Source organism: Morus notabilis, unplaced genomic scaffold (genome assembly GCF_000414095.1).
Source record: "Morus notabilis unplaced genomic scaffold, ASM41409v2 Scaffold1717, whole genome shotgun sequence".
Classification (NCBI taxonomy): domain Eukaryota; kingdom Viridiplantae; phylum Streptophyta; class Magnoliopsida; order Rosales; family Moraceae; genus Morus; species Morus notabilis.
Genome location: NW_010363301.1, coordinates 1 through 21,706, shown reverse-complemented (window position 1 = coordinate 21,706; position 21,706 = coordinate 1). Strand labels below are relative to the sequence as shown.

Genomic DNA, 21,706 nt, shown 5'->3' with positions numbered 1-21,706 from the left:
TGGTCCTCCGTTTATTTTCTTTTTTTTTGGTTTTTTTTTTTTTTTTTTTTTCTCTTTTTACTCTAGTTTCTTCCGTGCTTCATGCTTAAAATGCTTTGAATTTTTTGTTTGTTTTGTAGGAATTAGGATTATATCATACTTCTGCGATAAAGTTTAATGCCTTGATAATATCAAGATCACGAGCAATATTACAGGATTGCCTAATTGTTACTTAAATCTTGTTCTTTATTACCCTTTTATGGCTCAATTCAATTAGGCATATCTAGGAAATATGAAGGAAGTTCCTCTCACAATAAATTTGAATAAAAAAAATAGTTAATATTCTCTCACAAAATTAGAATTCAGAATCAAAATTACTGTTTTAAAGGATCTTGAACTAAACGGGCTAGAAGTCCTACATGTCTGATACTGTTTATGAAGTACCAAAGTTGAAGTTTTGTGATGTCTATCATTATCATTAGTTGTCTTGGTTTAAAATGTGTAAAGACGTGCTTGTGAATTTGGTACGAGGATAAAAGAATGTCACGGACAAATATGTTTATTTTTATGTTTAGATGCAATTTCCCAAACCAAATACCTTCATGAAGTTCCAAGGTTTGATTTAAGGTAATGAAAAAAAAAAAAATATATATATATATATATCCTCACTGTTTGCCGTTGGCTAGCAATTAATATGCCAACCATTAGGTATGGTTGTGAACTGAGAGCAAATGTTGCTGATACCAAAAGGCAAAAGCAATTCAGCTAACGTTGAGAGTGAAAAAAAAAAAAATATATATATATATATATCCTCACTGTTTGCCGTTGGCTAGCAATTAATATGCCAACCATTAGGTATGGTTGTGAACTGAGAGCAAATGTTGCTGATACCAAAAGGCAAAAGCAATTCAGCTAACGTTGAGAGTGAAGGCTTAGTTTACATTGGTGTTCAGCGGCGGTTTTTATGTCGCCGGTTTAAACCGAAACTTCAGTTTTTTAAAAATAACAATTGCCTGCCAAACCAAGGCATAGGAAACCGGTGCATTGCTGATCGAAATGGCTCGATTTTCGGTTTATTATGGAAGACGACAATGTGAAAAGGCCGATGGAGCTTCCCATCGCGCAACATCGGAGGAACTGACGGCAGCGAAATCGTGGCTGCTCTCTAGGGTTTCTTTGCCCAGGAAGAAGTGAAAAAGGAGAACTTGAGATTACGTTGAGGTCTGAGAGAGGAAGGCAGAGAGGGAGGCCGGAGGTATCGCTCTGCTTTTGATCGACAAAAATAAATTATTTGAATTGTTAAATCCAATTTTTTTTTTTTTTTTTTTTTTTTTTTGACAATGAGTTTGCTCTTCTATAGTCTAGTTTTTTTCCCACTGATATCAAAATTATATAATGCAGTTCTGTATTTATCCTATATGAATTTGGAGTTTGTTGACAAAGTACGACATGATATTTTTTTTAAAGCATGAATACTGCGTAATTTAGTGATGTTTTTATTCATGAATTTAGAATCATAATTTAAAATTATTTTTAATTTATGTGTGTTTTTTATAAAAAAAAATATTATAATAAATTATGAATTATAATTTAAATTAGAGCACGAATTCACCAACTAAACACACGGTAAGTCTACAAATTTTTATATCCGCCATTGAATTTCTCTTAAGAATTTTTCAAACAAAATTGAAAAGAATCTACTCTTCCAAACACAAAGCAGAGACTGACTTTTATGTTATGTGCCACAACTACTTTTCCTTGCTTTCACAGCTTTTACTCAGCAACTGCAATCATCATCTTCATCTTTGCTGGGCTTTTTTTTTTTTTTTTCTTTTTCTTCTTTTTCCAAATGGTTTGATACAAACCGGGATGGTCCATGAACTGACAAAGCAGTTAAACTTTACTGAGAAAGTAAACTACACCTTGTTCGTTTGCATAGAAAATGTGAAATGATTGTTGGCATAATGTTTGGTGCATTTCACTGGTTATTGCTTTGTAGTTTGTATGATTAATACCTTAGATTCTCTGTACTTATGTTCCAGATCTTAATGTTCAGATATTAAAGTGCTAATTAATAATTATTAGGACCACGTTTGGTTGCGTAAAGAAAGGTAAAAGAAAAAAACAGACAGAACAATGGTATCTCAATTTTTTTACAGGTTATTTGGTTAGGAGATTCGTTTCCTGATCGAATTATGATTCATGATTCGCTATAATATTTTTTCTCAGAAAAAATACGCATAAATAAAAAATAATTCTAATTACATAATTCTAATGATTCTAATCCATGAACTTAACGTTTTAATAAGTTATCAAAATTATATAATGCAGTTCTGTATTTATCCTATATGAATTTGGAGTTTGTTGACAAAGTACGACATGATATTTTTTTTAAAGCGTGAATACTGCGTAATTTAGTGATGTTTTTATTCATGAATTTAGAATCATGATTTAAAATTATTTTTTATTTACGTGTATTTTTTATAAGAAAAAATACTATAATAAATTATGAATTATAATTTAAATTAGAATACGAATTCACCAACTAAACACACGGTAAGTCGTCAAATTTTTATATCCGCCATTGAATTTTTCTTAAGAATTTTTCAAACAAAATTGAAAAGAATCTACTCTTCCAAACACAAAGCAGAGACTGACTTTTATGTTATGTGCCACAACTACTTTTCCTTGCTTTCACAGCTTTTACTCAGCAACTGCAATCATCATCTTCATCTTTGCTGGGCTTTTTTTTTTTTTTTTCTTTTTCTTCTTTTTCCAAATGGTTTGATACAAACCGGGATGGTCCATGAACTGACAAAGCAGTTAAACTTTACTGAGAAAGTAAACTACACCTTGTTCGTTTGCATAGAAAATGTGAAATGATTGTTGGCATAATGTTTGGTGCATTTCACTGGTTATTGCTTTGTAGTTTGTATGATTAATACCTTAGATTCTCTGTACTTATGTTCCAGATCTTAATGTTCAGATATTAAAGTGCTAATTAATAATTATTAGGACCACGTTTGGTTGCGTAAAGAAAGGTAAAAGAAAAAAACAGACAGAACAATGCTATCTCAACTTTTTTACAGATTGTTTGGTTAGGAGATTCATTTCTTGATTCGAATTATGATTCATAATTTGCTGTAATATTTTTTCTCAAAAAAAATACACGTAAATAAAAAATAATTCTAATTACATAATTCTAATAATTCTAATCCATGAACTTAACGTCTTAATAAGTTTAAAATAACGCACATTGACTTTTTCTCCACTTGCAAGTTGAACTTTTAAGCTTATTGATTTAGCATTTTAACAATCTTTGATAATACAATCCCTCGATGGTTGGTAAACGACAGGCAATAAATTCTTAACATGGTAATTTTTTTTTTTTTAAATTGTGTTTCATTTGTTAACTTACATAAATTTTGGGTGCATTTTTTTAATTAATAACATATATGTCCATTTAGGCCCACAAATTGTTATATTTACACGGAAGTTTGTAAAATAATTCGTAATGATATTTCTATCAATTGTAATCGCCCTTAAAAATGAAATAAGTTATTATTCAAATTCATAACCACTTAAAAAAAAGTATATTCAAAATGGTATTTATCTCAATAATCATGAAATGGACGCGTCGAAAATATTGTTAAATTAAAGTCATATTCTCAATAAAGAGTTTAAAAGTAATCATTTCGTATAATTAGTATAATTTTTTTGATAAAGTCCTAGGACATTTCATACATAATAACCTCGATTAGTTATTAAGGGCTTGTTCAATTGTATTTTTTAGTTATAGTGACTTGAGTGTAGATTTTGAGTTGAATTTGAGTTATAACTTGATTTTGTGTTTGGATATGCACATTTGAATTATAGTTTGAATTGAGAATCTATTTGAGTTTGTGTTTGAATAGGTTAAAACTTGAATTTGTATTTAGATAATATTTTAATAAAAACTCAATAGTAATAGAAAATTTTAATAGGATATATGAGTGACGTTTATTTTTTTTCATTGTGAACGCATAGAAAAAAATCATCTCAATCTGAATTAAAACAAAAAAAAATTATTAGATCGCTAACCAAATAAGAAACAAAGAAACTACAAATCATTTGCAAAATTTCAAAAGGTTAAAAAAAAAATTGTACTTTGGCAAGGCAGTTTCATTAATTTGGCTTAAAAGATTTTCGAAAAATAAGAAGTAAAAACTTAAATAATTTGGTTTAAAAAATTAAGGGGAATAATGTAATCCAGTATGAAATACAGTAGATTCGTGATTCCCAAACAGCCGCATTAAAAGTGACGAACCAATCGCTATCAAATTTTCAGTTTTCCCTCCACTCTCTCTCTCTCTCTTTCTCTCTCCTCTTTCTTTTTCTCTCTCTTCTATTATATATATTCTTTCTCTGTTTCAGTGTGTCCTCTTTTGAATCTCAGATAAGGTAACCCCCAATACTACTTCTCTCTCATCCTTGCCCCTTTTTCGCCTTTCCTAGGGTTTCGATTTTTGCCTGGTAAGTTTTTCCCCTTTCTTATTTTTCCCCTCATTTTGTACCGCTCGTTTTTTTTTTTTTCTTTCTTTCTTTCTGTCAACTTTTTCTCGAATAAATGTTTTACGTTTTGGTAAAAAGTTGTAACCTTCTCGCAGATCTGTTGCGTTTTTTTTTGCGAAAAATTGAATATTTTTTTGTTTGTTTCTCTCTGTGTGTGTGTGTGTGTGTGTGTTTTTTTTTTGTTTTTTTGTTTTTTTGGGTAATGTCTAAGATCCTGTGTTTTAGGTTCCTTGAAAAAAAAAAGTTTCTTTATGTGTGATTCATTGCCATAACCACCCTTGCTGCAATATCCTTTTATTTTTGTTTTCTAGGGTATTTACACTGTATATACTTCATGTTTGAGATTTGGTTTTTATGTCATATGTTAAACATATAATAATGTTTAAGAAATGCTTCTTTTGTTGAAAATAAGCATACCCAAAAGTTAGTCTGACTCTTGAGCTTGTAGTAGAGCAAAATTCCAATATTAGTCTCCAGCACTTATGTGTGTGTGTATATATGTATTGTATGTTTGTACGTATGTATATTGTTACTGAACTGTTTAGAGAATGAATAAGTTTTGTGCTTGTATATATATAGTCTTTCTTTTGGCCCTTTGAAGTAGTATTTTGAATGTGACGCGTTTTAAATTTTGTAGGTTGTTTCAGAATGGATTCAAAAACTCTGAATTCTCAAAGCCATCAATTTTCCATTAAGCTGTGGCCTCCAAGCCAAAACACAAGGAAAGTGCTTGTGGAGCGGATGCTAAAGAATCTCACGACTGTGTCCATTTTCACTGAGAAGTATGGCACTTTGAGTGAGGAAGAGGCTAAAGAGAATGCCGAGTACATTGAAGATGTGGCTTTTTCGACGGCAGACGAGCATTACAAGAAGGAGCCAGATGGTGATGGAGGTTCTGCCGTGCAGCTTTATGCGAGAGAATGCAGCAAGCTCCTCCTGGATGTTCTTAAAGGAGTTCTAAAAATCAAGGACAAGAAGGTGCCGTCTGAAAATAACATTGTAACCCAAGAAACATTTTTTGATATTTCTAAAGGCCAGCGCGCCTTCATTGAGGCTGATGAGGCTGAGATGCTCCTAAAGCCATTGACGGAGCCCGGGAATTCTTACTCGAAGATTTGCTTCAGCAATAGAAGCTTTGGTTTGGAAGCAGCCTGTGTTGCTGAACCCATTTTGGCTTCTCTTAAAAGTCAGTTGAGAGAAGTGGATTTGTCTGATTTTGTTGCAGGAAGACCAGAGGAAGAAGCTCTTCAGGTGATGAATATATTTGCGGCTGCGTTGGAGGGGAGTGTTTTGAGGTCTTTGAATCTCTCGAACAATGCCTTGGGTGAGAAAGGTGTAAGGGCATTTGCAGCACTGCTCAAATCACAAGCTGAGTTGGAGGAGCTCTATTTAATGAATGATGGCATTTCAGAAGAAGCTGCTCAAGCAGTTTCTGAGTTGATTCCTTCCACAGAGAAACTCAAGATCCTTCATTTCCACAACAACATGACAGGAGATGAAGGTGCGGTTGCCATCTCCGAGGTGGTGAAGCGCTCCCCTCTGTTGGAGGACTTCCGTTGCTCCTCTACAAGGATAGGCTCCGAAGGAGGAGTTGCCTTGTCCGAAGCACTAGGTACTTGTGCCCACTTGAAGAAGCTCGATCTGCAGGACAACATGTTTGATGTTGAAAGTGGAATTGCGTTGAGCAAAGCACTTTCCAAGCATTCAGATTTGAGAGAAGTCTATCTGAGATACCTAAACCTGGAAGATGAGGGGACAATTGCTATTGTAAACGTTCTAAAGGACTCAGCTCCTTCACTCGAGGTTTTGGAGATGGCTGGTAATGAGATAACAGCCAAAGCTGCTCCTGCTCTAGCAGCTTGTATAGAGTCAAAGACTCTTCTAACCAAGCTGATTTTGTCCGAGAATAAACTCAAAGATGAGGGTGCTATCCAGATCAGCAAGGCGTTGGAAGGTCTTTCGCAGTTGATTGAAGTTGACATGAACACTAACTTAATAAGAAGGGCCGGGGCTCGCCTTTTGGCTCAGACAGTGGTTCAGAAGTCAGGTTTCAAGTTGCTGAACATCAATGGGAACTTCATCTCCGACGAAGGCATCGACGAGGTGAAGGACATTTTCAAGAAATCTCCAGAGATTCTTGGGTCCTTGGATGAGAATGACCCGGAAGGAGAAGACGACGATGGCGACGACGAATCTGGAGAGGGCGAAGGTGACAATGATGAAGAATTAGAATCAAAGCTGAAAAACCTCGAAGTTGACCAACCGGAGTAGAGGTCTGTCATTCATCGCAAGTGGGATTAAATTATTATTTAGGATGACTCTTCTACTGAATCTTATTTTGCACAAGTCAGGTAGCAGAAGCAGTAGCCAGCAGTAGGATTTATTGTAATGGGGTTTTAATTTTCCATTTTGTTTTACTTTGTTTTTGAGACCTTAGTCGTCTATCATGTTCTTAGAAAGCTCGGCAAAAGATACGTCTCTGTTCTTGTTAGAGTTGCCATTTCCGGGATTTAAATTGTACTCGCTCTTTTTGTAACACACCAAAGCTATCTTTGATGGTGTGACATCTGACAGTGAGTATTTAGTGAAACTTAAGATTCTTATTCTAAGGTTTGTTTTGTTATTTTATGGTTAAAGCATCTCCATTCAGTCTATAATCTGTTGGTTTCCAAACACAAGATTTGCTTATATTTTACTATGAGGGGAAGCATTGAAATGACATTTAGGATATTAAGGGTTGTTCTTTTGCGATAAATTCAGAAAAAAATTTAAATTTGAGTTATAATTTTATTTAAGTTTATGTTTTTCTATAAAATTTGAGTTTAAACTCGAGTTTAGGTTAAACACGAGTTTAAGTTTTTCTTTTAACTCGAATTCATAAACTCGAACTCAAGTTAATGAATAGTATTTTTTCTATTCTTAAAAATGTCATAATTTTTTCGTTTAAATTCTGATTGAGATGATTTTTTTTCTATGCATTCACAACGAAAAGATGAATAAAACTCCACTTATATATCCTATTAAAATTTTTCATCACCATTAAGTTTTTATTAAAATACTATATAAATACAAATTTAAATTTTGACCCACTTAAATACAAATTCAAAAAGATTCCCAATTCAAATCATAACTCAAATATGCACATCCAAACACAAACTCAAGTTACAACTTCAACTCAAGTTATAACTCAAATTCAACTCAAAATCATCACTCAAATCACCTTAACTCAAAAATGCAAAAGAACAACCCTAAGTTCCGTTTATTTCGTTGGTTTGAATTATAATTTAGGTTTTTATTACAGTGTTTTCTTTTATAAAATTCAAATTTAATTTTTTTACTATAATATTTTTTCTTACATAAATTCACTTTTCAATTCAACTTGAGTTTAAAAGTTTATTCAGCGAATCAACACTTTTCAATTCAACTTGAGTTTAAAAGTTTATTCAGCGAATCAACGGATTTCCTAAAAATGGTCTTAAACTATGCAAATGATGATTATTATTGTATAATGAGCGGATTTCCTAAAAATGGTCTTAAACTATGCAAATGATTATTATTATTATTTAATTTTTAACTTGTAGTGTATAATCAATGGGATTATCATAACACAAAGGTACCACTATGATAATAAATGAAAAAAAGAAAAAAAAAACCTACAGCATATGAGAACAATTAGTTCTGAAAAGAAAAAAGAAATGTAGACATCTTTGATTGATTTGTTTGATAATGGTACCTAAAGGATACGAAAAATAAAGAGATCATTTCACAATTGTTGATAATTATACACTGTTGCTAATTAGCACAAGCCATGTTACAAAGCAGCAGAACTTAACAAATTGAAGCATTAGCCATCTCCAGACCATCCCTAAAAGGTCGGAGGATGTGTAATTGTCCTGAGAAGTCAGCTAGTTAGCTAAAAGCATGGCACAGCTCAAACCCATGCACAAAAGTTAGTTGGGGGAATCTAAATCTAATCTAAATATATAAAAAGAAAAAATGAGGAATTTCTATCCGATCTTTCATTATCATGCCCATCCATTGCCTCTTCTGTTGGAATTCTGGCCTCTAGAATCAGATAATGAACTTTGATAAGAATAGCTTGATCTCTTCTTTTTGTGGGTGTTCCAAGTCAATATCTGCCCATTCCAACCACGTGGCCCAACACCATAATAGTCGTGTTTCTCCACACTTTCCGCTTCGGTTTTGAGTCTCTTCGGTGCTGGTGTCTGATACTGATAGGTATCTTCACTTGTTCCCTCACTCCCGAGAGGCGTATTTTCAGTCAATTCTACAACCTTTTCTTCTTCCCCACCATTGCTATTGTTACTAGCCGCACTGGTCTCGGGTTGAAAGTGGTTCTTTCTTTTCCCTTTGCCAGAAAGCTTTGGTATGTCCTCTCCATTTTCGACGGCTTTCATCCATTGTAAATCACTCAGGGTGTCGGCATAAACCACCTCCTTTCTTCGTCGTTTTCCAGTGATGCTGCCACTGTCAGTTCCCTTGGTTGCACCTTCCTTGTTATCAGGTTTAGAATATGCCCACTCAGGAACCTCATTGTCTTCCATAAGGCGAGATCTGTAATTCTCCTTTTGCCTTCTCTCCTCATCCATTTTCTCGAACAACCAGAATTCCTCATCTGATCGAGCAGCAAGGCGATTGATTTCTCTCTCACTTGGCACGTCCGTCCCGAGTGAGCTTGTGCCTCTGCGCATGATCTCTTCCAACATCTCTCTTCTATCTTGAGCTGCAGAAAAAAAAAAAAGAAAATATATTATTAATAATGATAATTTCTGCCTCTAATAGAAAGTTACCTTCGACGTAAACAAAACATAACAGTGTCCTCATTTTAGGCATAATGGAGTATAACATTGTAACTACTCTAAAGCAAAAGAAAAGAAAACAATCTACTCTCCGTGTTATTCTGGACCTGCAGTAAGCAAAAGATACAGCAGGTGGCGACACAACATATGAATTCGCTTAATAAGCTCAGGTTCGAAAAAATCATGACAAGTACATAAGAACAGTATTTGAAGTCAATAAGCAAAGTGGAAGACAACAAACCTGTTGAAGTTGTATTGAATAGTCCAGCCTGGATGACCTTAGCATCTATACCCATCTTTTGTTTAGCACGTTCCAAGATGACCTCTTCAATTGATCCAACACTAACCAATACAAAGACTCTAACTTCCTTCTTTTGTCCAATACGGTGGGCACGATCCTCTGCCTGTTGGTCCATTTGGGGATTCCAATCACTGTCAAAAATAAAGACAGTATCTGCTGTTTGCAAGTTCAAACCAAGACCCCCGGCACGAGTACTGAGCAGAAACATGAAGTAAGGAGACTCTGGAGCATTAAATTTCTTTAGCAAACTCCCTCTTTCCTCAGTTTTCGTCGAACCATCCAGCCTAAGGTACTTATAATCGTGAAGTTGCAGATAGATTTCAAGAATGTCCATGAGGCGAGTCATTTGTGAAAAAAGTAGGATCCTGTGCCCAGCCCTATGGAGTTTCGGGAGTAAACGATCAAGCAGTTCGAATTTTCCCGATGCTCTGATAATCTCCTCCTTGCGCCACATATTATAATCTCCCAAAACAAAAAGATATGGGTGGTTACAACATTTCCTCAGCTGCATTGTGAGGTTCTGTAGACTCTTTGACTTTCCAGTACCTACAATAAAGTTAAATTTTCTTCAGTAAAACATATGGTAACAGCAGCAATATGAAAACTGATTCCTTTCCGATGCAAAAGCATTTCAAGAAACATGAGTTCCAAAACCGTAAAGCATGCATGTAGGGAACCGAGCTACAAACCATTATCTAACCCAACTCTGCCCAGATCAGTAACTTGTTGATAATATACTTTTTGCCATGCTGACATATCACATTTCAATATGACCTGGGTTTTCCCAGGGAGGTATTTCTCCACCTCATCTTTTTTCCTCCTCAATATGAACGGCCTTATAACCTATAAATCAATATACATGAGATAAGTTAAAAAAGAAAAGGGGAAAAAAAAGGAATTAAAAAAAAAAAAAAACCCATGAGACAATACATACATGATGCAAACGGCGAATAATTAATAACTGCTCTTCATCAGTAAGAGAAATATCGCCCCGATCCGCAAATGGTGCATTAAACCAATCCTCAAAGTTTTGAACTGAGTTAAAAATGTGCGGAAGAAGAAAATTAAGCAGAGACCATAGCTCCTGCAGACTATTCTGTATTGGGGTACCAGTCAATAGAAGTCTACGCTTCATCTCATAACTGCATAGAAGTAAAAACTTGATGAGAAACCTATTGCATTAAAATGGAAAAACTAAAGTTGGAAACTAATATGCAAACATGGTAGAACAATAATTCCAAACGAATTCACAAACCAAAAATTAATAAATAGTGGGAAAACATAGAAAACAGCCACGTAGCTGAATATGCTTAAAAAAAAAAAAAGAAAAACAGATGTGAGGGAGAGGAAGAAATTCATATTTTAACACCAATTTGTTTAAACTCAATGCAATTTCTCATGAAATAACCTCAGTCAATCATGCTGACTAATTGGAGAGAGAGAAGAGTGTTTTCACCCTTTTGAAGAATACTCATCAGAGTAGGTGATAAACAGATTTGAAACGGTGGTCCAAAAATCCATGAAACGGATTTGAGGATAAATAAATCGAAAAGGATTTAAAAGATTGAAAGAGCAAGCAAACTTTAATTAATACCAAATGTTGAAACATTGATGATGGAAGACCTTGATTGTACATTTAGCATATCTTACCCTGCAAGTGTCTGCGCAAGAGCACATTCATGATTCTTCAGCCTATGGCCTTCATCGACAATCAGGTAGTACCAGGGAATTTTCTTTAAAAATGTTTTATCTCGCATAATCAGGTCGTAATGTGTTATCAACACATTAAATCTTCCTTCACCTGTTAAATCTTCCTTCATTGCCTTTCTCTCATCTTGACGCCCATCATAAAGAACCGCCGCAATACTAGACCAAGTAGAGAAATCCCTTAGTACCTCAAAACTCTGTGCAAGTGTGAGAGGGATATGTTAAACGATAATTCAAACATACCTAGGAGCCCATGTTGAGAATTCATTCACCCAATTTGGCAGTACTGCCTTTGGAGCAACTATCAAGTGGGGTCCCATCACACCCTTGTACTCTATGAGGTATGCGATTAAAGAAATGGTTTGTATTGTTTTTCCTAGTCCCATCTCATCAGCAAGAATTCCATTTAGGTTGTTATTGAACAAGGAGAGCATCCACTGAAGCCCTTCTAATTGGTAAGGCCTCAATTCACCACCTTGTAGTGTGGATGGTTGCTCTGTTACCTACAAAATGTAAAACTGCAGTAAGACAATCTTGTTCCAAAGCACTTCCCGTTGGGACATTGCAAGAGTAAACTGATGGCTGAACCTCAAATTTGAGGAATCTTAACTAGTATAACATTAACAGGGAGATACATGCATTTCCATATGGCTCTCATCAAATACTTGTTGGCACTAAACAGTAAAGAACTATGCAGCGAAAATGAATATGAAAACCACAAAGATATATAAACAAACCGCTGCAAGTGTAATGCATAGAAAGATTGGACGAGCAGGACTAGGGAAACTCCCAAAGAAGTCCAATAACAGAAAATAGATATAGTATTGCACTTATCACAATAGTACTTCAGAGCATTCAAACTTTAATTATTTGTGACCCACTCAGATATACACCAGAAGTCATAAACTGGTTAACATCTACAAGGGATGTCAGTGCCCTTGTGTTCATATTAAAATGTGATACAATGTACAAATAGAAACAAGACATAGAGGTAAATCAATAAATAAGAAAGTATAGATGAAGAAAACAATTTGATGCAAGGGTAAGGTTCTTAAAGATTACCTTCTCCTGAATGGAGTGAATAGCTGAGTTATACTGCCGCTGACCTTCAAGTAAGTCACCGGGATCCTCATTGTGATCAGAATCAATGAGTTCTGATTGGTCCTCCAAATCCGGTGAATCAGATTCTGAGTCCTTCAACAGCTCAATGCCTTCTGAAACTTTATAATCTTTCTGACGTTGAACAGCAGCACCCAAGTTAGCAAGGAGTTTATTCGTTTCTTCGAGAAGTGTTGTCAATCGTTCATTCTTGCTCTCCTTCACCATTCTCATATATGCTTCTTGATCATCAGCCTTCAATGCTTGGAACCTCAATTTCTCAGCTCTTGTAGCACGCTGCCTTTGCCTTCCATGCCATGCCTGTTTAAACAAAGTATTCTTATAAGGATTCTTTAGCTTTATCAGAATAAGCAGTACTAGTGTCATCCATGAATTATTCTCATCTTTCCTACGACAACCATTATTTTGAGCATTTAAAAAGCTAATTAAGACCATAGTCTAGTCTCCATGCTGTATATATCTCTGTGGTCCCATGTAAGATTTTGAAGAGAGGGAGGGAGAACGTACCAGGACTCCATCGTTCCTCTGTTTTCGACGCTTTAAAGTAGCCTGAATTTGCAATTGGAACTCACGAACTGCATTAAGGATTTCCGCAAAAAATTTTCTTTTTCGAGTTTCAATCTGATTTTTCTCCTCCTCCGCTAATCTTGACAGCCTCTGCATCGAACATTTTCAATCTTTTAGTATCCGATTAATTTCCAACATACAGTTCCTTTACACATGCCATATATCTAAATTATCACCTAATTACAATAAAATTGCCCATTCATTTTTGAGTTTTGACAATTTATACGCATACTAACCTCAGCATCCCGTTTCTTCCTGAATTGATCATCAGCCTCCATGGCAAAAGCATCACCAACACCATACAGTGGGCGTCGCAACCGCATCATCCCCCAATCAAATAATTGTTTGTCAGGATATGAACAAGTTGTGCGAAGCCAATACTCTGAACTCACATCGGATCGGACCTTCCTTTGTAAATCTGCTAACTGTCAGAAAAGAAGTCCTTGCCCACAAGGACAGAATACGTGTTATTTCTCAGTAATAGAATCAATTGGCATAGTTTCTAACAGAAACTCCTTTAGCTACATAATTTAGTACTACAAAAAGATACAAGCTTCCTAACAATAAAGCCTTTGACTCATTGCCTGTGTTTTGGCATCACAAGCAACTCCTCAATAAATTCTCAATGAAACATAATCAGAGTCTTGCTTCTGGAAATGGGACAAAACGGTTAATTCCACTTCAAAAAAAAAAAAAAAAAATTTCTGCCCGACGAAATTATTTTTTGGGAAGCAAAATTACATCCAGATTCTTCCTACTCTGCCTTGCAGAATACATAATTCACATACATTAATCACTTGAAAGGGAGTTCCAAGTCAATTTAGTGCATCAAGTTTTACCTTTAGTCCATAAAGTTCAAGCAAGCACTTCATCTGCAGGTCCTCTCCTCTACTTGACGGTAATTCTAATTGGAACAATCATAAACGCATAACAAATCAATTAGTAACAAAAATTTGCCAGCATAAAACGAAAAGAATAATCCTCTTTCCTGTCCCATAACTGAAGAAAATAATACATTGAGCGGTTAAATGCATACAAAGTAGTTACCTTCAAGTTCAGTTAATCGATGCTGAATGTGGCTTTGATAACGATTTTCCCTTAATTCTGTTAATTCAGAACTTGCCATGCAATTTGGACGTTGTTTCAATAGTGCCTCTTGAAGGTCGGGCAATAAATCTTCCGAAAGATTACCATGATCAGCCTGTGTCATGATAATCAAAATTAACATAAAAAATATATATATATATATATATATATATCGAAAAAACAATTCTAGGTACTAAACATAAGTAGTTATCAACTCAAAACCACTAAAAATGTTTGATTCCCTAACCTCCCCAACATGAAGGAATACAACACTAGTCAAGATTGACCATATGCACCACACTAAACATCAACAAGGGAAAAGGTTCTGCTTAAAAGAGAGTGCTACCGTATATGTGTTCAAGTTGTTCTGAAAAGAGAACTTTGTATGGAAAAACTTAAACCAAAAACACAAACCACACACATCAATTTCAGATAAAAAGCTCTTTCATTGGAGAAAAAACTAAAACAGAAACTTTCAATTCCTTTGATTAGGACCTAGAACATTTTTTTGGGCTAATGAACGGGAAAAAACAACTTAAATCCTTTAGATTGCACGAGCTTCATCATCATTACCATCACTAATGTTCTAGTAATCAATCATGAATTTTTAAAAACAACGACCATTCAATCCCAACCAACCCAAAATACAAAGTACTCAAAAAAAAAAATGAAAAAAAAAAACTCAATCTTCAAGAGATATAAAAGAAAATAGTCTGCAACAAAGAGACCAAATCTCCCAAAATTCCCAATAACTAGACAAAACCGAGAAAACCCAGAAACGAAAGTCGAAAGAAACAAGAAAAGGGTGTCCGAAGAAACCATACATGGTCGTCAACGTCGTCGGCTTTGTCGGCATCTCGGGAGTCGTGATAGATGGAGGAAACGGCAGCGAAAAGATCTTCGGAGAGAGGGAGATTGCGAGAGACGGCGTTGAGAGCGGAAATCAGGGACTTGGTCTGGTGGTAGTCCAGAGAAGAAGGTTCTGGAGGTGGGTGGGTCTGCCTCTGGCTCTCCAGCTGAGCCATGGCTATGGCGGGAGAGAGAGAATTAGAGAGAGAAAACCGGTCCTTTTTTAACGGCTATTTAAAAATATAAAGAAAAAAAAATTATATAAATTGAGAAAAGAGTTAAGAGAAAGGGTTTTAATCTCTGTTGTGTTGTATACAAAAATAAAAAACACCCCTCTTTCTCACTCTACAATCGTTTTTCTTTTGTTTTCGCTTCGCAAACCCTTATTTTGCTTCGGCGCTTCTCTCTCTCTCTCTCTATAGATATCTTTCGTTTTGTTTTGGGGGAGGATAGGGGTTTAATTACGGAAGGGCCCTTGGTTATATACGCTAGGTCCAAACGCGGCTCTGTGAGATTACGGAATGACGAAATTACCCTTATCAAGATATTAAAAGTACAATTTGCACCTTGACCATATTTGAGGCCGCGTTGATTTCACCGATTCAGGTTTAGAATTCGAGTTTTACTATAATAAAAAGTTCTCAGAAACAATCAAATATAACTTTTTTATTATAGTAAAAGTCAACTCGAATTAAAAACTCGAATCAGTAAACTAAATGGGCCCTGAAAATACAATTTACTCTTCGACTTTTTTTTCCCTCACTTTAGTTTTTTTTTTTTCCTGCTCCTAACGTACAAAAATTTTTTCAAACAGGCCCCGTTCTTTTCGTTGATTCGAGTTTAGAATTCGAGTTTTGCTACAGTAAAAAGCTCTAAAAAACAGTCACATTTAACTTTTTTGCTACAGTAAAAAACTCTCACATAACATCACATCTCAACTCGAATTAGCGAACCGAACGGAACATCCGTACGGTTAAAATTTGAATTGTTTTTGTCGAGAGGATACGACAACAAAATAAATTTATGAGATCTTTTTTAACCTCTCCCCCAACTCGAATTAAAAACTCGAATTAGCGAACCGAACGGAACATCCGTACCGTTAAAATTTGAATTGTTTTTGTCGAGAGGATACGACAACAAGACAAATTTATGAGATCTTTTTTAACCTCTCCCCCAACTCGAATTAAAAACTCGAATTAGCGAACCGAACGGAACATCCGTACGGTTAAAATTTGAATTGTTTTTGTCGAGAGGATACGACAACAAAATAAATTTATGAGATCTTTTTTAACCTCCCCCCCCAACTCGAATTAAAAACTCGAATTAGCGAACAGAACGGAACATCCGTACCGTTAAAATTTGAATTGTTTTTGTCGAGAAGATACGACAACAAGACAAATTTATGAGATCTTTTTTAACCCCCCAAGAAAAATTTAAATCTAGTCAAGACATAATACTACATAGAAGTTCATAGTTAGAAGAAAGTAAAGCCCAAACTAAGAGAAAGCGCAGCAGATCTTGTCATCATTCTGCTAATTGCCATGTAGGTTGTCTTCAAAGCAGAGATAATTTTTTGATACAAGACGTTGAATTATATTTTTGAAGTTTGCGGCATTGAGGTTAAGAGAAATGCTAGCGTCCACATATCAAACAGTTAATGCAAAAAGTGACAGAGTAACAGAAAGAGTGAAGCTAGCATTTCTCGAAAGGTTAAATATTGAGATTAGAATCATACATTAAGCCACTCTTACTTCTTTTGTAAAGTAGCAGCACAAGAAGTTCATCTTGGCCAAGCAAATTATTATTCTGATAAAGGGATTTGAACTCTCATCAAGCATTGAATTGGAGTAATTGTCATTTAAATCTGGAATACGATACGAGTAACCAAAATTCATACTCTTCTTGCAGTGTAGTTGCAAGAGAGTACTTGGATTACATCAAACTCTGAAAATAAGTTCTTCAAAATTGGTATAATGAATTCATGTAATAGCATTGAAGTACCACTGCCTTCAGAATCTGGATTTAAGACTACAAATCTCAGTCAACTCAAAGAGTTTTCCCCAATTCTCCAAATATAAGTTTGGCACAAGAATATTTGGTAAACATCTGCTAGACCTAACGACTTGCTAAGAGAAAAATGGAGAAGATCAGAAAGAAGATAAATCATATCTCCATGTTTGGAAGACTAATTCATTTTGTTGTCCTGATCTTGTCATCTCGTTAACAGCCAAGTTACGAATCTGAAGAATTGCGATAGATCTTGCATCTTCGCTAACATGAGTCACACGATATAGTTGTGAAGTTCTCAACGTTCTGCCATTAGTTGACTTCAGTAGACTGTTAAATGCTTTCCAGTGCTCGGCTGATAGGTTCTTGGAAATATTGGAGAGAGATTAAAATCGCTTCCTGTTCATTACAATGCAAAAAATGCTAATTACCATGTGAAGTTAGGATTATCTAGTTTTCGTGGAGAATTACATGCGGAGAAGATATGGAAAGTACCTCAGTCCGAATTGTTCGACTACCCTGGTGCGGACATGTGTTCAAATATGAATCAAATACCTCCTGTGCATCTTTTACCTTCCAACAAGGGCAATTAGAAACTTAGCACGTAGTTATCTTTCTATCTTCTCGCCTTTTTATCAAAAAAGCAACTTGAAAATACCAAACGCTCAAGAGCACCGTACCTTCAAATAAGTGTCCTCCTCAATGCTCTCTTCCAACCCAGCAAGCCCACCAAAAGCAATTAATAGATGCCTAGCAAACCAGGCATACAAATACAACAAGGATCAGTAAAGGACGGAATGGATAGATGAAATCAAATATTTAAACGTAACAAATCACAAGCAGTTTTGAGGGCCACAATAATTTATCAAAGAAAATTAAATTCAGAACAAGACAGCAAAGTTAAATACAAGTTCTGTAACTAAACATACTTGAAGGTAGGTATAACAAGATCAGATGATTTAACAATCGAACCACGCTCCGAGGTTCCAATCAAATGATCATAGCCACCCTGTGATTCGAAACCACAAGTCAATCAAGGGGTCTTGTAACTATATGGTTAGTTTAATGATAAATGGAGTCAGATATCCATACCTTGTATGAGCATTCCCTAAATACCGAACTAAGATTAGAAGCATATCTCACTTTATAACCCCAATATGTTCCTGCTTCTTCCCTCGGCTTGGAGGATGAAACAACCTGGCGTAGTGAATCTAGAAAAGATAAACATACAATTGAGCTCACTGACATTCCAAACAATTGTACCAAATCGATTAAAGAAACAAAATGGAAAACAATAAGCATCAACTATTTTTGAAAAGTGAGAAACACTGAGGGGGAGTGGTGTCTACTTTGCAACTTCATAAACATTCTACCCAATATTTATTCACACGAAAAATTAGATCTCCCCTGATTGATATTAAGACGCAACTTCTGAAGGAAAAAAAAAAAATTTCAGAGAGGGGGGGATCATTTGTTTACCTGAACCCAGATTGCGTTCAGTTCCCATAGCCACGGTAACTCTTGTTCCAGGGTCAATTACTTGATCAACAGTGACATTCTGCATATTTTACCATCCTATTCATAAACAAACACATCTATTGGAGACTTTTTATATAAAGTTGTTTATTACTTGAGTGACTGAAAGAGTGGGATTCATTCAAAGTGCAAATGCAGGGAATAGTGAGAAATGAACTTCATAAGAATTAAGAAATAAAGTACAAGCGAGAAAAACACGAGAAGCTTTGTCTGAAATCTTAATGTACAACATACAGATAAAAAGTGTAACCATGATAGACAGAGCTAATGCACTGAACACAAATTTCCAGGCTACAAAAAAAACAGAAGAAACGAATAAAATTTTCTGATAGTGAAGAAAAATGAACTTGACAGAGCATAGAAGCTGACAATACCTTATTTAAACCCACGTCAACTAGTGTTCCCAACGAGTTTGGAGATTTTTCTTTAAGTGTGACACCTATGAAGTTAAAACAAGATATCATAAAGAATTGCTACAGAGAAAAGATTAAAGTAGTTTTTCAATTTTAGGCCAGTTGAGCAAAAGAAGTTTCCAAGTCTCTTCAACAACTACGCACTGGAACTTTCCGTGTACAACATCAATACCTTCGCGAAACGGAGCCCACTCATGTTTGCGCAGATGATGCGGGGCATCAAGTGGCGGCAACATGCCCTGCAAAAGAACAAGTAACAAAACAGCCTTAGCTCACCCCAAATGAACCACACACTATCCGAAACAAAAATGACAAAAGCAAATCAATTCATCACATTGGGTTCTCACCACAAATCTTAAGCTGTTGTGCCTTGGGAACAGCGCTTTTCTCAAGTACTGTGGCGTTTCAAGGTAGTTCAAGATTCTTATAAGAAAAGCTGCCCCACTTTCATCCTCATCTGAGTTATCTTGAGCTGTAATGCTAGATCCGTTTTCTGAGCTACTCTTATTGTCAAAAACAACAACCTGTATGCATTCCAAAATCCTATATTAATTACACTTCTCATTCCTTCAATTGTCTATATATATGTATATATACATACATATATATATATATATATGTGTGTGTGTGTGTGTGTGTGCGCGCGCGCGCGCGTGTTGCACTAAAAAGCTCAAACAATGTCCAATACTTTTCAACATCAGTTCATATAATTAATCATCGGTTTCGCTTAATCATCAACTAAATATAGTTTGAAATGAGAATTACAGAGAGAAACCTCGTCGACTCGGAAAATGGTTGCGGCGCGGGCAATCTGACCAGCCAACTGCAAATGAATGACAAAAAAGGAGAAGCAATTCCTGTTACGATTTTCTCGGAAACCAAACAGAAAAAATTAGAGCTTTAGAACAGAGAGAAATACTCGAGTGGCGAGTTCGAGAGACTGTGCGTTGTTAATGATAGAACCGGCCACGGCTAGGCTGACAGTAGGTATTTCCTTGGCTTCAACTCCGTCTTCTTTGTTCTCATTCTCCTTCTCCTTCTTCTTCTTTTTCTTTCTTTTGTGAGAGTCGCCATTGATAAGCTCAACCTGGTGTTCCGGCTCTTGCTTTTCGGTGTTCTCAGTTTCTGCTTCTCTCTTCTTCTTCTTCGCCATTGACAAGGGTTTTCACTTTCACTCTTTCAGAGTTGGGACTCGGGGTTTTGCGCCTCTTTGCTTTTTGTTTCTGCCAGGTCTCCCCTTTTTTTTTTTGGATGCTTTACAAATAAAATTACAAAAACCTCCTTCCATTTGAAATTAGTTTCAGTTTGATCCAAAATATTTTGCACGTCTTTTTTTCTTTCCGTGTTCAGTTGTTATAGTTTATACTGTCGATACTCACAATAATAACTTACTATTATTACAAGGGTAAGTTTAGGCTGTGCCGGTCTGAGGCTCGCTATAGTTGGCTCGGACTCAGTCGTGTCCGGTCATAACTTCCGAGTTAAGGTTTTAAATCTAAAAATTTATTCGAACCGAATCAAATGCCATCTTTTTAAAGATTTTTTAAAAAATACTTTATAGAATTTTAGACATAATCCCATTTAGAGTCGGGCCGGCCCAACCTAAAATTTTCATTTGAGTCTTCGGATCGAGCCGAGCGGTCCGAACTTTCATATCTAACTATTATAATTGTTAAATTAGTTATCACAAGTTCTTGTAGTTTATAAAATAATGTTTCTTAATAATTATAATAATGACCTGTGGTACTTATGTAATAGTAACACAACAAAATTAGACTCACTATTGTTTAAGAAAATATTATTTAGTGCTATAAAAAGTAGGAATTTTTTTCGGTATGCCAACATACTGATAGGTCAAATTTTCTATCCATTGAATTTGTACAAAATCACATAAAAATAAAAAAAAAACGCAGATTTAATAGTTAAAAAAATATGACCTATTGGTACGTCATACGTACCAGAAAATCTCCCTAAAAAGTATTCCTTTGTAACAATTAGATCACTCTTACTATAATTGAATGGACAAATCTCTTTTTTCCATAAATAATGAACATATCATATTATATCAATTTAGGACATTTGAATTTTTTTTATTAGGGATTTGGCGCTATCACAAAAATTAATAGCAACTCTCTGTTTTTTTTTTTTGGAGCTTATTATCTCTGAATTAATTCATGACATCATCTCGTAATTTTTTTTTGTCGTTTTGCATTAGATGTCGTTTCTTATGACATTTGTGTTGTTGTATTAATCTTGTCATTTTGCACGTCGCTTTTCTGAAGCCACTAAACCGGTCTCTCTTTTGTATCGGTAATCATCGTTTTCTTAGAAAATGTCATTTCCCATATTTTACAAAAATAAAAGGATATTAGATCTAACTCAACCTAACAAAATTGACTTGTTAGGGAATGATTACCCTCACCTTATTAAGTGGATCATACCAATATCTCCAGCCAATGTGAGATTCTAATACGCCCCCTCACGCACAGTATGGACTATGCTAAACCACTGTGAATATGTCGATATTGGGGGACCCAATATTACAAAACTGGATCTGCTCTGATACTATTTTACAGAAATTAAAGGATATTGGGCCTAACTCAACTTAACAAAGGGAAATAGTAAAAAATAGGCCAATATGAAAAGCTTAAGAAAGTATATAGGCTAATTTTTAGTTATAAAAATTAATAAGCCATGATTTGTCAAGTTATGATTCATAACAAGATAAGTTATGGACAAACTTGTCAAGTTATGGTTCATAGCCAGACAAG

At 35.2% G+C, this 21,706-nt stretch overlaps 3 protein-coding genes across 4 annotated transcripts; 1 reads left to right on the top strand and 2 right to left on the bottom strand.

The window, feature by feature from the left end:
- Positions 1 to 4,371: 4,371 nt before the first annotated feature.
- Positions 4,372 to 7,180, top strand: LOC21384617 (RAN GTPase-activating protein 2). The gene is made up of 2 exons (XM_010104130.2): positions 4,372 to 4,491; positions 5,168 to 7,180. The coding sequence occupies exon 2, from the start codon at positions 5,179 to 5,181 to the stop codon at positions 6,799 to 6,801; it is 1,623 nt and encodes a 540-aa protein (XP_010102432.1). The 5' UTR covers positions 4,372 to 4,491; positions 5,168 to 5,178; the 3' UTR covers positions 6,802 to 7,180.
- Positions 7,181 to 8,271: 1,091 nt separating this feature from the next.
- LOC21384616 (probable ATP-dependent DNA helicase CHR12) lies at positions 8,272 to 15,396 on the bottom strand. Its single transcript, XM_010104129.2, has 12 exons — positions 14,955 to 15,396; positions 14,092 to 14,245; positions 13,884 to 13,948; positions 13,281 to 13,469; positions 12,985 to 13,134; positions 12,421 to 12,777; positions 11,602 to 11,861; positions 11,302 to 11,517; positions 10,586 to 10,793; positions 10,341 to 10,494; positions 9,592 to 10,197; positions 8,272 to 9,274 (listed from the first exon to the last, which is right to left on the bottom strand). The coding sequence occupies exons 1-12, from the start codon at positions 15,153 to 15,155 to the stop codon at positions 8,556 to 8,558; spliced, it is 3,279 nt and encodes a 1,092-aa protein (XP_010102431.1). The 5' UTR covers positions 15,156 to 15,396; the 3' UTR covers positions 8,272 to 8,555.
- Positions 15,397 to 16,812: 1,416 nt separating this feature from the next.
- On the bottom strand, positions 16,813 to 20,149 carry LOC21384615 (putative methyltransferase C9orf114 homolog). 2 transcript variants are annotated; one of them, XM_024169531.1, is made up of 11 exons: positions 19,855 to 20,149; positions 19,711 to 19,758; positions 19,283 to 19,459; positions 19,108 to 19,174; positions 18,897 to 18,961; positions 18,466 to 18,544; positions 18,079 to 18,197; positions 17,916 to 17,995; positions 17,667 to 17,736; positions 17,482 to 17,559; positions 16,813 to 17,385 (listed from the first exon to the last, which is right to left on the bottom strand). In XM_024169531.1, the coding sequence occupies exons 1-11, from the start codon at positions 20,086 to 20,088 to the stop codon at positions 17,320 to 17,322; spliced, it is 1,083 nt and encodes a 360-aa protein (XP_024025299.1). In that variant the 5' UTR covers positions 20,089 to 20,149; the 3' UTR covers positions 16,813 to 17,319. The 2 variants fall into 2 exon arrangements, with proteins under 2 accessions (XP_024025299.1, XP_024025300.1); XM_024169532.1 differs by having other exon boundaries at positions 17,306 to 17,385; positions 17,482 to 17,552.
- Positions 20,150 to 21,706: the final 1,557 nt, after the last annotated feature.

Excerpts from the sequence above, each read along its gene's own strand:
- LOC21384615 (XM_024169531.1), bottom strand. The coding sequence starts at position 20,088 with ATGGCGAAGAAGAAGAAGAGAGAAGCAGAAACTGAGAACACCGAAAAG. Across the intron at positions 19,759-19,854 it reads CTCTCGAACTCGCCACTCGA|TTGGCTGGTCAGATTGCCCG; the intron begins GTATTTCTCTCT and ends ATTCATTTGCAG. Across the intron at positions 17,560-17,666 it reads AGGAGGACACTTATTTGAAG|GTAAAAGATGCACAGGAGGT; the intron begins GTACGGTGCTCT and ends CCTTGTTGGAAG.
- LOC21384616 (XM_010104129.2), bottom strand. The coding sequence starts at position 15,155 with ATGGCTCAGCTGGAGAGCCAGAGGCAGACCCACCCACCTCCAGAACCT. Across the intron at positions 14,246-14,954 it reads CCGACGACGTTGACGACCAT|GCTGATCATGGTAATCTTTC; the intron begins GTATGGTTTCTT and ends ATCATGACACAG. Across the intron at positions 10,495-10,585 it reads TTATTCGCCGTTTGCATCAT|GTTATAAGGCCGTTCATATT; the intron begins GTATGTATTGTC and ends ATTGATTTATAG.
- LOC21384617 (XM_010104130.2), top strand. The coding sequence starts at position 5,179 with ATGGATTCAAAAACTCTGAATTCTCAAAGCCATCAATTTTCCATTAAG.